Raw genomic sequence first — 15,345 nt, 5'->3', positions numbered from 1 at the left:
AGGGTTCCTCACACACTGATCTCTCTTCTGTAGGACACATGGTTCCTCACACACTGATCTCTCTTCTGTAGGACACAGGGTTCCTCACACACTGATCTCTCTCCTGTAGGAAACAGGGTTCCTCACACACTGATCTCTCTTCTGTAGGACACATGGTTCCTCACACACTGATCTCTCTTCTGTAGGACACAGGGTTCCTCACACACTGATCTCTCTTCTGTAGGACACATGGTTCCTCACACACTGATCTCTCTTCTGTAGGACACATGGTTCCTCACACACTGATCTCTCTTCTGTAGGACACAGGTTTCCTCACACACTGATCTCTCTCCTGTAGGACACAGGGTTCCTCACACACTGATCTCTCTCCTGTAGGACACATGGTTCCTCACACACTGATCTCTCTCCTGTAGGACACATGGTTCCTCACACACTGATCTCTCTTCTGTAGGACACATGGTTCCTCACACACTGATCTCTCTCCTGTAGGACACATGGTTCCTCACACACTGATCTCTCTCCTGTAGGACACATGGTTCCTCACACACTGATCTCTCTCCTGTAGGACACATGGTTCCTCACACACTGATCTCTCTTCTGTAGGACACATGGTTCCTCACACACTGATCTCTCTCCTGTAGGACACATGGTTCCTCACACACTGATCTCTCTCTCCTGCAGGACACATGGTTCCTCACACACTGATCTCTCTCTCCTGTAGGACACATGGTTCCTCACACACTGATCTCTCTCTCTCTCTCTCTCTCTCTCTCTCTCTCTCTCTCTCTCTCTCTCTCTCCTATAGGAAACAGGGTTCCTCACACACTGATCTCTCTCCTGTAGGACACAGGGTTCCTCACACACTGATCTCTCTCTCTCTTTCCTGTAGGACACAGGGTTCCTCACACACTGATTTCTCTCTCTCTCCTGTAGGACACAGGGTTCCTCACACACTGATCTCTCTCTGCTCTAGGACACAGGGTTCCTCACACACTGCTCTCTCTCCTGTAGGAAATAGGGTTCCTCACACACTGATCTCTCTCTGCTCTAGGACACAGGGTTCCTCACACACTGATCTCTCTCCTGTAGGACACATGGTTCCTCACACACTGATCTCTCTCCTGTAGGACACAGGGTTCCTCACACACTGATCTCTCTCTCTCTTTCCTGTAGGACACAGGGTTCCTCACACACTGATCTCTCTCTCTCTCTCCTGTAGGACACAGGGTTCCTCACACACTGATCTCTCTCTGCTCTAGGACACAGGGTTCCTCACACACTGCTCTCTCTCCTGTAGGAAACAGGGTTCCTCACACACTGATCTCTCTCTGCTCTAGGACACAGGGTTCCTCACACACTGATCTCTCTCCTGTAGGACACATGGTTCCTCACACACTGATCTCTCTCCTGTAGGACACAGGGTTCCTCACACACTGATCTCTCTCCTGTAGGAAACAGGGTTCCTCACGCACTGATCTCTCTCCTGTAGGACACAGGGTTCCTCACACACTGATCTCTCTCCTGTAGGACACAGGGTTCCTCACACACTGATCTCTCTCTCTCTCCTGTAGGAAACAGTGTTCCTCACACACTGATCTCTCTTTCTCTCCTGTAGGACACAGGGTTCCTCACACACTGATCTCTCTCCTGTAGGACACAGGGTTCCTCACACACTGATCTCTCTCTCTCTCCTGTAGGAAACAGTGTTCCTCACACACTGATCTCTCTCTCTCTCCTGTAGGACACATGGTTCCTCACACACTGATTTCTCTCTCCTGTAGTAAACAGGGTTCCTCACACACTGATCTCTCTCCTGTAGGAAACAGGGTTCCTCACACACTGATCTCTCTCTCCTGTAGGAAACAGGGTTCCTCACACACTGATCTCTCTCCTGTAGGAAACAGGGTTCCTCACACACTGATCTCTCTCTCCTGTAGGAAACAGGGTTCCTCACACACTGATCTCTCTCCTGTAGGACACAGGGTTCCTCACACACTGATCTCTCTCTCTCTCCTGTAGGAAACAGTGTTCCTCACACACTGATCTCTCTCTCTCCTGTAGGACACATGGTTCCTCACACACTGATCTCTCTCTCCTGTAGTAAACAGGGTTCCTCACACAGTGATCTCTCTCCTGTAGGAAACAGGGTTCCTCACACACTGATCTCTCTCCTGTATGACACAGGGTTCCTCACACACTGATCTCTCTCTCCTGTAGGAAACAGGGTTCCTCACACACTGATCTCTCTCTCCTGTAGTAAACATGGTTCCTCACACAGTGATCTCTCTCCTGTAGGAAACAGGGTTCCTCACACACTGATCTCTCTCTCCTGTATGACACAGGGTTCCTCACACACTGATCTCTCTCCTGTAGGACACAGGGTTCCTCACACACTGATCTCTCTCCTGTAGGACACATGGTTCCTCACACACTGATCTCTCTCCTGCAGGACACATGGTTCCTCACACAGTGATCTCTCTCCTGTAGGAAACAGGGTTCCTCACACACTGATCTCTCTCTCCTGTATGACACAGGGTTCCTCACACACTGATCTCTCTCCTGTAGGACACAGGGTTCCTCACACACTGATCTCTCTCCTGTAGGACACAGGGTTCCTCACACACTGATCTCTCTCTCCTGTATGACACTGGGTTCCTCACACACTGATCTCTCTCCTGTAGGACACAGGGTTCCTCACACACTGAACTCTCTCCTGTAGGACACAGGGTTCCTCACACACTGATCTCTCTCCTGTAGGACACAGGGTTCCTCACACACTGATCTCTCTCTCCTGTATGACACAGGGTTCCTCACACACTGATCTCTCTCCTGTAGGACACAGGGTTCCTCACACACTGATCTCTCTCCTGTAGGACACAGGGTTCCTCACACACTGATCTCTCTCCTGTAGGACACAGGGTTCCTCACACACTGATCTCTCTCTCCTGTAGGAAACAGGGTTCCTCACACACTGATCTCTCTCCTGTAGGACACAGGGTTCCTCACACACTGATCTCTCTCCTGTAGGAAACAGGGTTCCTCACACACTGATCTCTCTCCTGTAGGAAACAGGGTTCCTCACACACTGATCTCTCTCTCCTGTAGGACACAGGGTTCCTCACACACTGATCTCTCTCCTGTAGGAAACAGGGTTCCTCACACACTGATCTCTCTCTCCTGTAGGAAACAGGGTTCCTCACACACTGATCTCTCTCAGGACACAGGGTTCCTCACACACTGATCTCTCTCCTGTAGGACACAGGGTTCCTCACACAGTGATCTCTCTCCTGTAGGAAACAGGGTTCCTCACAGACTGATCTCTCTCTCCTGTAGGAAACAGGGTTCCTCACACACTGATCTCTCTCCTGTAGGACACAGGGTTCCTCACACACTGATCTCTCTCTCCTGTAGGACACATGGTTCCTCACACACTGATCTCTCTCTCTCCTGTAGGACACAGGGTTCCTCACACACTGATCTCTCTCCTGTAGGAAACAGGGTTCCTCACACACTGATCTCTCTCTCCTGTAGGAAACAGGGTTCCTCACACACTGATCTCTCTCCTGTAGGACACAGGGTTCCTCACACACTGATCTCTCTCCTGTAGGAAACAGGGTTCCTCACACACTGATCTCTCTCCTGTAGGAAACAGGGTTCCTCACACACTGATCTCTCTCTCCTGTAGGAAACAGGGTTCCTCACACACTGATCTCTCTCCTGTAGGACACAGGGTTCCTCACACACTGATCTCTCTCCTGTAGGAAACAGGGTTCCTCACACACTGATCTCTCTCTCCTGTAGGACTCAGGGTTCCTCACACACTGATCTCTCTCCTGTAGGAAACAGGGTTCCTCACACACTGATCTCTCTCTCCTGTAGGAAACAGGGTTCCTCACACACTGATCTCTCTCCTGTAGGACACAGGGTTCCTCACACACTGATCTCTCTCCTGTAGGAAACAGGGTTCCTCACACACTGATCTCTCTCCTGTAGGAAACAGGGTTCCTCACACACTGATCTCTCTCTCCTGTAGGACACAGGGTTCCTCACACACTGATCTCTCTCCTGTAGGAAACAGGGTTCCTCACACACTGATCTCTCTCTCCTGTAGGAAACAGGGTTCCTCACACACTGATCTCTCTCAGGACACAGGGTTCCTCACACACTGATCTCTCTCCTGTAGGACACAGGGTTCCTCACACAGTGATCTCTCTCCTGTAGGAAACAGGGTTCCTCACAGACTGATCTCTCTCTCCTGTAGGAAACAGGGTTCCTCACACACTGATCTCTCTCCTGTAGAACACAGGGTTCCTCACACACTGATCTCTCTCTCCTGTAGGACACATGGTTCCTCACACACTGATCTCTCTCTCTCTCCTGTAGGACACAGGGTTCCTCACACACTGATCTCTCTCCTGTAGGAAACAGGGTTCCTCACACACTGATCTCTCTCTCCTGTAGGAAACAGGGTTCCTCACACACTGATCTCTCTCCTGTAGGACACAGGGTTCCTCACACACTGATCTCTCTCCTGTAGGAAACAGGGTTCCTCACACACTGATCTCTCTCCTGTAGGAAACAGGGTTCCTCACACACTGATCTCTCTCTCCTGTAGGAAACAGGGTTCCTCACACACTGATCTCTCTCCTGTAGGACACAGGGTTCCTCACACACTGATCTCTCTCAAGTCAAGTCATCTTCATTTATATAGCGCTTTTAACAATGTAGATTGTCTCAAAGCAGCTTTACAGAGATAAGCGTATAATTTAAGGTAACAGAGATTGTTTCGGCTTTACAGCAGAGTTAAGTTATTTCCATCTAAAGTTAGTTTTAATTGATTTGGTTCCGTCGCAATGATCATTTGTTATTAAATTAGGGGCCGCTAAGACGACACCATTCTCTCTACACAGACTTTAAACGCGAACCTGTGAGAAACGCTGATGGCGGTCACATGCGCATTTAGAATGGGTTCTATAGTTATGTGCGTTTGAATATACGCAGGTTTGGAAATCCCTACAAGCCAAGCCTAAACAAAATACTTGTTTTTCCTTATAAATTTTGATAAGGAATTTTATTTGTTGCTTTGGGGTAGGACCGCGAGACGAATTTTCCCAACAACGCCTTATCTGTAGAGTGGTAGTGGGATCCTCTATAGGGAGAGACTAGTTGGCACTTCAGCACTGCGTTGTCATCGGTCCAGGTGAAGGTCCTTCGTCAGATCTGGATACGGCCTGGATCCGGCAGGCTGCAGGAAAAACCTTGGGATAAACACAGACACTAAAATTAGCGTAGATGCCATTCTTCTCATGATGTAACGAGTACATCAGGATTTTTGGGAAGTGTTCCCGGTTCCGGCTGACCTAGTCTATGCAGCATAACATTAAATTATAGAAGTCTATAATGTATTATGTGAATGCTAGGTCAAAGAGATGTGTCTTTAATCTGGCTTTGAACTGACAGAGTGTGTCTGCTTCCCGGACAATGGTAGGAAGACTGTTCCAGAGTTTTGGTGCTAAATAGGAAAAGGATCTACCGCCAGCAGTCGATTTTGATATTCTAGGTATAATCAACTGGCCGGAATTTTGAGATCGTAATAGACGTGACGGACTATAATGCGTTAAGAGCTCGCTCAAGTACTGCGGAGCTAAACCATTCAGTGCTTTGTAAGTAATCAGCAATATTTTAAAATTTATGCGATGTTTAATAGGGAGCCAATGCAGTTTTGACAGAACTGGGCTAATATGGTCATACTTCCTGGTTCTGGTAAGAACTCGAGCTGCTGCGTTTTGAACCAGCTGTAGTTTGTTTATTAAGCGTGCAGGGCAACCACCTAGTAGAGCATTACAATAATCTAGCCTTGAGGTCATGAACGCATGAACTAATTGTTCCGCATTTGTCAATGAGAGCATATGACGTAATTTAGATATATTTTTAAGATGGAAAAATGCAGTTTTACAGATACTAGACACGTGACTTTCAAATGAAAGATTGGTATCAAAGAGCACACCCAGGTTCCTAACCGACGACGAAGACTTAACAGAGCAGCCATCAAGTGTTAGACAGTATTCTAGGTTATTACGTGAGGAAGTTTTTTGTCCAATAATTAGAAACTCTGTTTTTTCAGAATTTAGAAGTAGGAAATTACAAGTCATCCAATTTTTTATATCCGCTATGCATTCCGTTAATTTTGTGAATTGATAAGTTTCGTTAGGTTTTGAAGAAATATAGAGCTGAGTATCATCGGCATAACAGTGAAAGCTAATGCCATGTTTCCTAATGATATCTCCTAAGGGTAGCATGTACAGAGTGAACAGCAGCGGTCCTAGTACTGAGCCTTGTGGTACGCCATACTGAACTTGTGATCGATGAGACATCTCATCATTTACTGCTACAAACTGATAACGGTCAGATAAGTATGATTTAAACCATGCTAGTGCATTTCCCGTAATGCCAACATAATGTTCTAATCTATTTAAAAGAACGTTGTGGTCGATGGTGTCAAATGCAGCGCTAAGATCGAGTAACACTAATAGAGAGATACAACCACGATCGGATGATAAGAGCAAATCATTTGTGACTCTAACGAGAGCTGTTTCGGTACTATGGTACGGTCTAAATCCGGACTGGAAATCCTCGCAGATATCATTTCTTTCAAGAAAGGAACACAGTTGTGAGGATACTGCCTTTTCTAATATCTTTGACAGAAAAGGTAGATTCGAGATCGGCCTGTAATTGACTAATTCTGAAGGATCAAGTTGCGTTTTTTTAACAAGCGGTTTAATCAAAGCCAGCTTAAATTTTTTTGGTACGTATCCTAGAGACAAAGACGAATTAATGATATTAAGAAGAGGATCTATGACCTCTGGAAGTATTTCTTTCAGTAGCTTAGTCGGTATAGGGTCTAACATACATGTTGTAGATTTAGATGATTTAATGAGTTTAGTAAATTCTTCCTCTCCTATAGCAACGAATGAATCAGATTTTTCCTCAGGGAGACTACAGTGCACTGCCTGATGCGATACTGTAGTAGACGGTTGCATAGTTATAATTTTGTCCCTGATATTATCAATCTTATAAGTGAAGAAGTTCATAAAGTCATTACTGCTGTGTTTCTTGGAAACTTCGGTGCTTGAAGCTTTATTTTTCGTTAGTTTAGCCACCGTTTCAAATAAATACCTAGGATTATGTTTATTTTCTTCTAATAGGGTTGAAAAATAAGCAGATCTAGCAGCTTTTAAAGCCTCTCTGTAAGTAATTGAGCTCTCTTTCCATGAAATGCGAAATACCTCTAGTTTTGTTTTCTTCCAGTTGCGCTCCATTTTTCTGGCTGCTCTCTTAAGGGCCCGAGTGTGCTCGTTGTACCACGGCGTTGGACTATTTTCTTTAATCTTCTTTAAGCGCAACGGAGCAACTGTGTCTAAAGTGCTGGAAAAGAGAGAGTTAAACGTTTCTGTTGTAATATCGAGTTCTTCTAAGCTATCTGAGATGCTGAGATGATGAAACTGATCAGGAAGATTATTAATAAAGCAATCTTTAGTAGCAGAAGTGATAGGTCTCACATATTTGAAACACGGAGTCGGCTTTGCAGCCTTGGCTAAATGCAAATTACACGAGACTAGATAATGATCTGAGATGTCATCGCTCTGCTGCAGAATTTCAACGGCATCCACATCTATTCCGCGTGATAATATTAGATCTAGAGTATGATTACGACGATGAGTAGGTCCTGACACGTGTTGTCTAACTCCAATTGAATTTACAATGTCTTTAAATGCCAATCCCAATGCATCTTTTTCATTATCGATGTGTATATTAAAATCACCAACAATTAGTACTTTATCTGCAGTCAATATTAATTCTGATAGAAAGTCCGCAAATTCTTTGATAAAGTCTGTATGGTGCCCTGGTGGCCTGTATACAGTAGCCAGCACAAATCTCAAACGTGATTTATCGTTTACACTATATTTTACATTAAGCACCAATGCTTCAAAAGAATTATATTTAAAACTTGATTTCTTAGTGGTTTTGAAACTATTACTATAGATTACAGCAACACCACCCCCTTTGCGTTTCAGACGAGGCTCATGTTTATAACAGTAATCTTGCGGGGTTGATTCATTTAAAGTAATGTAATCGTTTGGTTTTAGCCAGGTTTCTGTCAAACACAGCACATCTAGGTTATTATCTGAAATCATATCATTAACAACGAGTGCTTTTGAAGTAAGCGATCGAATATTCAGCAACCCAAGCTTTAGCATTTGCTCATCTGTATTATAGCTGTTTTTTATTTGTTGAACATCAATTAAATTTTTAACCTTAGTTGGGTTTAAACGTTTTTTGGATTTCCAAATTCGGGGAACAGACACAGTCTCTATATGATGATAGCTAGGTGAAAGAGGCTCTATGTGATGGGATTTATCTGACCTTGGTGACGCGAGGCCGCTAGCAGACGGTCGGTTAAGCCAGTCTGTCTGCTTCCTGACCTGAGCCCCAGATTGTCATGTTTGAGCTCTAAGACTATGAGCCATATTACTAGTGAGAAGAGCAGCACCATCCCAGGAGGGATTAATACCATCTCTTTTCAACAGGTCAGGTTTGCCCCAAAAACTTTTCCAATTGTCTATGAATTCTATATTATTAAGCGGACACCACCGAGACAGCCAACCGTTAAGCGAACATAATCTACACACTATCTCATCACTCCTGCGAACAGGAAGGGGGCCAGAGCAAATTACATTGCTTGTAACCTCTTCACACACCTCTTTAATATTAATTTTGGTGATCTCCGACTGGCGGAGTCGAACATCATTAGTGCCGACATGAATAATGATCTTAGAGAATTTACGATTAGCATTAGCCAGCACTTTTAAATTAGCTTTGATGTCAGGCGCTCTGGCTCCCGGCAAACATGTGACTATGGTGGTTGGTGTCTCTATTTTCACGTTCCGTGTAATAGAATCGCCAATAACTAGGGCACAATCATTCTCAGTGGGTGTTTCACTGAGCGGGGCAAATCGATTTGTTATGGTAATCGGAACGGAAGAGTGGTTTTTAGATCCGCGACTAGAGCGATCCCTCACTGTCACCCATTTGCCCGGCTGCACGGGCTCTACTTCAGCCAGAACCGCGTCATGTAAAGAGTTCTCTATTCTATGCGCATCCAAAACATCTAAAGCACTAGCACTCTTACTATCCTCAATTAAAGTTTGGATGCGTGTTTCTAATTCTGAAATCTTCTCTGTCAACCTAACTGTCTCCTTACATTTATCACATATAAATCCTATATTGTCGACAGAGAAGCCTATACTAAACATGTGACATGAAGTGCAAGTGACAATAACAGGACAAGACATTACTCACCGTGTTTGTTGAGTGATTCTTCCTCACCTGAGCTTTTTATGAACTCAAAGGCGCGGACGCGCGAGAGAAAAATAAATAAATAAAATAGCTGAGCGCACGGGTGGCGCGTTAGCCTGTAGGAAACAGGGTTCCTCACACACTGATCTCTCTCTCCTGTAGGACACAGGGTTCCTCACACACTGATCTCTCTCTCCTGTAGGACACAGGGTTCCTCACACACTGATCTCTCTCCTGTAGGACACATGGTTCCTCACACACTGATCTCTCTCCTGTAGGACACATGGTTCCTCACACACTGATCTCTCTCTCCTGTAGGACACAGGGTTCCTCACACACTGATCTCTCTCTCCTGTAGGACACAGGGTTCCTCACACACTGATCTCTCTCCTGTAGGACACATGGTTCCTCACACACTGATCTCTCTCTCCTGTAGGACACAGGGTTCCTCACACACTGATCTCTCTCTCCTGTAGGACACAGGGTTCCTCACACACTGATCTCTCTCTCCTGTAGGACACATGGTTCCTCACACACTGATCTCTCTCCTGTAGGACACATGGTTCCTCACACACTGATCTCTCTCTCCTGTAGGACACAGGGTTCCTCACACACTGATCTCTCTCTCCTGTAGGACACAGGGTTCCTCACACACTGATCTCTCTCTCCTGTAGGACACAGGGTTCCTCACACACTGATCTCTCTCCTGTAGGACACATGGTTCCTCACACACTGATCTCTCTCTCCTGTAGGACACAGGGTTCCTCACACACTGATCTCTCTCTCCTGTAGGACACAGGGTTCCTCACACACTGATCTCTCTCCTGTAGGACACATGGTTCCTCACACACTGATCTCTCTCTCCTGTAGGACACATGGTTCCTCACACACTGATCTCTCTCTCCTGTAGGACACAGGGTTCCTCACACACTGATCTCTCTCTCCTGTAGGACACAGGGTTCCTCACACACTGATCTCTCTCTCCTGTAGGACACAGGGTTCCTCACACACTGATCTCTCTCCTGTAGGACACATGGTTCCTCACACACTGATCTCTCTCCTGTAGGACACATGGTTCCTCACACACTGATCTCTCTCTCCTGTAGGACACAGGGTTCCTCACACACTGATCTCTCTCTCCTGTAGGACACAGGGTTCCTCACACACTGATATCTCTCCTGTAGGACACATGGTTCCTCACACACTGATCTCTCTCTCCTGTAGGACACAGGGTTCCTCACACACTGATCTCTCTCTCCTGTAGGACACAGGGTTCCTCACACACTGATCTCTCTCTCCTGTAGGACACATGGTTCCTCACACACTGATCTCTCTCCTGTAGGACACATGGTTCCTCACACACTGATCTCTCTCTCCTGTAGGACACAGGGTTCCTCACACACTGATCTCTCTCTCCTGTAGGACACAGGGTTCCTCACACACTGATCTCTCTCTCCTGTAGGACACAGGGTTCCTCACACACTGATCTCTCTCCTGTAGGACACATGGTTCCTCACACACTGATCTCTCTCTCCTGTAGGACACAGGGTTCCTCACACACTGATCTCTCTCTCCTGTAGGACACAGGGTTCCTCACACACTGATCTCTCTCCTGTAGGACACATGGTTCCTCACACACTGATCTCTCTCTCCTGTAGGACACAGGGTTCCTCACACACTGATCTCTCTCCTGTAGGACACATGGTTCCTCACACACTGATCTCTCTCTCCTGTAGGACACATGGTTCCTCACACACTGATCTCTCTCTCCTGTAGGACACAGGGTTCCTCACACACTGATCTCTCTCTCCTGTAGGACACAGGGTTCCTCACACACTGATCTCTCTCCTGTAGGACACATGGTTCCTCACACACTGATCTCTCTCTCCTGTAGGACACATGGTTCCTCACACACTGATCTCTCTCTCCTGTAGGACACAGGGTTCCTCACACACTGATCTCTCTCTCCTGTAGGACACAGGGTTCCTCACACACTGATCTCTCTCCTGTAGGACACAGGGTTCCTCACACACTGATCTCTCTCCTGTAGGAAACAGGGTTCCTCACACACTGATCTCTCTCTCCTGTAGGACACAGGGTTCCTCACACACTGATCTCTCTCCTGTAGGAAACAGGGTTCCTCACACACTGATCTCTCTCCTGTAGGACACAGGGTTCCTCACACACTGATCTCTCTCCTGTAGGAAACAGGGTTCCTCACACACTGATCTCTCTCTCCTGTAGGAAACAGGGTTCCTCACACACTGATCTCTCTCAGGACACAGGGTTCCTCACACACTGATCTCTCTCTCCTGCAGGACACCGGGTTCCTGGGCCGGGACGCTCTGCTCCAGCAGCGGGTGGAGGGCGTGAGGCGCCGGCTGGTGATGCTGGTTCTGGAGGAGCACGACCGGGATCTGGACGTGTGGCCCTGGTGGGGCGAGCCGGTGTACCGGAGCGGCGAGCTCGTGGGCGGCACCACCAGCAGCGCCTACAGCTACAGCCTGGAGCGGCATGTGTGTCTCGGGTTCCTGAGCGCCAGGAGCCCCGACGGGTCCCCGGCCTCCGTCACCCCAGACTTCGTCAACCGCGGAGACTACGAAGTGGACATCGCAGGCCAGAAGTTCCCGGCTAAAGCCAAGCTCTACCCCTTCAGCTCGCTCTTCACACAGCAGAAGCGGCGCAGGGAGGAGATGGAGCTCAGCAACTTCCAGAGCAAGTAGAGATGAGGAGCCAGTCTCAGTGTGTGTGTGTGTGTGTGTGTGTGTGTGTGTGAGTCTGAGGAGCTCAGCAACTTCCAGAGCAAGTAGAGATGAGGAGCCAGTCTCAGTGTGTGTGTGTGTGTGTGTGTGTGTGTGTGTGTGTGTGTGTGTGTGTGTGTGTGAGTCTGAGGAGCTCAGCAACTTCCAGAGCAAGTAGAGATGAGGAGCCAGTCTCAGTGTGTGTGTGTGTGTGTGTGTGTGTGAGTCTGAGGAGCTCAGCAACTTCCAGAGCAAGTAGAGATGAGGAGCCAGTCTCAGAGTGTGTGTGTGTGTGTGTGTGTGTGTGTGTGTGTGTGTGTGTGTGTGTGTGTGTGTGTGTGTGTGTGTGTGTGTGTGTGTGTGTGTGTGTGTGTGTGTGTGTGTGTGTGTGTGTGTGTGTGTGTGTGTGAGTGTGGTTGTGTGTGTGTGTGTGTGTGTGTGTGTGTGTGTGTGTGTGTGTGTGTGTGTGTGTGTGTGTGTGTGAGTCTGAGGAGCTCAGCAACTTCCAGAGCAAGTTGAGATGAGGAGCCAGTCTCTCTCTCTGTGTGTGTGTGTGTGTGTGTGTGTGTGTGTGTGTGTGTGTGTGTGTGTGTGAGTCTGAGGAGCTCAGCAACTTCCAGAGCAAGTAGAGATGAGGAGCCAGTCTCTGTGTGTGTCTGTGTGTGTGTGTGTGTGTGTGTGTGTGTGTGTGTGTGTGTGTGTGTGTGTGTGTGTGAGTCTGAGGAGCTCAGCAACTTTCAGATCAAGTAGAGATGAGTGTGTGTGAGTCTGAGAGTGAGAGTGTGTGTGTGTGTGTGTGTGTGTGTGTGTGTGTGTGTGTGTGTGTGTGTGTGTGTGTGTGTGTGTGTTTGTCTGAGAGCCGAGCCGGAGCCACGCTTGTCCGCTCTTTGCACAGTCCTTTACACACCACATGATGTTTGTTTTGTTTACCACTCTCTCTCTCTCTATACGTGTGTGTGTGTGTGTGTGTGTGTGTGTGTGTGTGTGTGTGTGTGTGTGTGTGTGTGTGTGTATATAATGTTTTTGTTGTTTTTCAAACAGCTTGGTCGATGAATTTCTAAAAGCTTTATTAATGTGCATCATGTGCTGCAGAAGTTGCCCAGTTTTGACAGCTAAAGTCGGATTTGTTTGACATTAGCATTATCTGAAAGAAAAGCAAAACTCAGTTTAATCTGATTCTGTTAATAGTCCAGTAATGTCTTTTCGAGTGCTTGGCCTGTTCTGAGGTTTGTCACATGGTTATGTCACATGTCACATACAATAAAGGGTTTTTTATATGGATTTCAGATTGCCAGAGTCAATCAATGTCCATTTGAAGCATTGGTTTTTAATTGGTGAGAACTGGAGAAGTATTTCTAACCTTGTGTGTCTTTGTGCCACAATATTTTGAAATAAAAATTCAAGACTAAATGAGGCACTGAGATCGTGTGTGTGTGTGTGTGTGTGTGTGTGTGTGTGTGTGTGTGTGTGTGTGTGTGTGTGTGTGTGTGTGTGTGTGTGTGTGTGTGTGTGTAAAACGTTCACTGTGAGACAGAATTGTTTGAATGTAGTCACTGTGTGCAACAGGGTGTGTGTGGTTTCTAGCGAATCTAAGAACAAATGATCTGTGGGAATAGTGTTTTGTCGGAGAAGATCCTAAAGAGACGGATTTGCACCTTACGCTTTGCTTGTACCTGTTGTGTTTTTTAAATGTTAGACAAAGATATCAGGCCTAAATGGACTATTATACACTAAAGAATATCCTTCTGGCCATCTTGCCTTTGTATTTATATTGTACAAATGTTTAATTGATTTTCATGAATAAAAATTTACGTCAAGAAATGACTCATCATTTGGATTGATTGGCTTTATGTATTAGTTCTGTCTCTATTTTCTCACATCAAGGGTATTTATTGTTATGCACTAGCTTGAATTACTTTGTATTTGATACTGAACTTGGACTCATATGATTATTAGTTTGGCACATTAAAGCAATAAGCAGCTCAACTGTGTGTGTGTGTGTGTGTGTGTGTGTGTGTGTGTGTGTGTGTGTCTCTTTCTGTCTGTGTCACTGGATTCTCCCTTCATAGCCATTAAAAATAAGCTGTGCATTCTGACAAAATACATTTCATTTGGTGTTTTAGTGCCTGATTCTTTTTTTTTTTTTTGAGTCACTTTAAATTGTGAAATGGATTTAAACGCTATATTTTTCTTTTGCTCTGCAGTCGTATGGCATTACGTTCAGGTGATTGGCTTCTGCCTGTAAAGTTTTAAACTCAGCAGAATCTTCCCACTCTGCTTTCCACATGCGTTTCTAAGATGGCCAAGATGAACTGCTCGATTACACCACAAAATAATTTAGAGGCAAATTTGATTAAATTCCAATTTTTTATTATTTTAATCTCTGGACAGCCCTGGAGACCTGAGCATGATTAATGCCAAAAAGATGCATGCATTAGACTGAAAAGGTACATCAACAGGTAGATTCTTATAATTTATTGGTATAAGCTAAAAATAAATATTAGCTCAGTTTAGAGGATTGCACTCTGGCTGCGTTTACACTTGGCATTAACATGCGACCTCTATCCGGATGTTGTCCACATACACATTGAAAAGACTAGTGTGAATGTTATCCGATCAGCGTGTCCTGGTCCAGGGAGAGGCGAGGACGCTTGTGATCGGATCTCAGTGTAACGCAATCAGCCGTTGTATCTGCATTCAAAGGGCGACGTCATATAAAATGAAACCCCTATGATCAATGATGTGACTTGTTTAACATGATCTACCCAGTGATTTTTGTATGATCAACTCTGGAAGTATTCCTTCGTTCAAAAAACTTGTTTTTATCTAAGACTGGAGACTGCATAGGAAAGTAAAGTGAGTGAGTGAAAGCAATTGGGACATTGTTTAATTTGCTTTATCTGGTGTTGTGCCACAGACCTAATTTAAATATTATGCAGGAAACAGGAATCCGATCAGTTATCCAGATACAGAGGCTACTTAATGTGAACAAATGTAAATAAGCCATGTCCTGATTGGCTAATGACCCAATCACGGTGATCGCATGTTAATGCCAAGTGTAAACGCAGCCAATGACACACACAACAACACACAGGACAACAGGGGATTATGGTCCCACTTGTATTAATTATTTTGTAATGCACAACTATATTCATCATTATATGAACATGTCTGGCTATAAGCAAAGTAATATTAGGTTATGACTCTACCAGACCAGTTCTGATCCTCTAATTTGATTGGTCCAGTA

General features: G+C 45.8%; 1 protein-coding gene across 3 annotated transcripts in view; it reads left to right on the top strand.

Moving 5' to 3' along the window:
- Positions 1 to 13,927, top strand: part of pdpr (pyruvate dehydrogenase phosphatase regulatory subunit) — a 99,938-nt gene extending 86,011 nt beyond the window's left edge. For all 3 annotated transcript variants that reach the window (XM_081372283.1, XM_081372285.1, XM_081372284.1), the window contains one exon: positions 11,676 to 13,927. In XM_081372283.1, coding sequence (XP_081228409.1) covers positions 11,676 to 12,080 — 405 coding nt within the window. In that variant the 3' untranslated portion in view covers positions 12,081 to 13,927. The remainder of the gene's footprint in view (positions 1 to 11,675) is intronic.
- The last annotated feature ends 1,418 nt before the right edge of the window (positions 13,928 to 15,345 follow it).

Source organism: Scardinius erythrophthalmus (genome assembly GCF_964197995.2).
Source record: "Scardinius erythrophthalmus genome assembly, chromosome: 8".
NCBI lineage: Eukaryota > Metazoa > Chordata > Actinopteri > Cypriniformes > Leuciscidae > Scardinius > Scardinius erythrophthalmus.
This window is presented reverse-complemented; position numbering and strand designations above follow the sequence as displayed.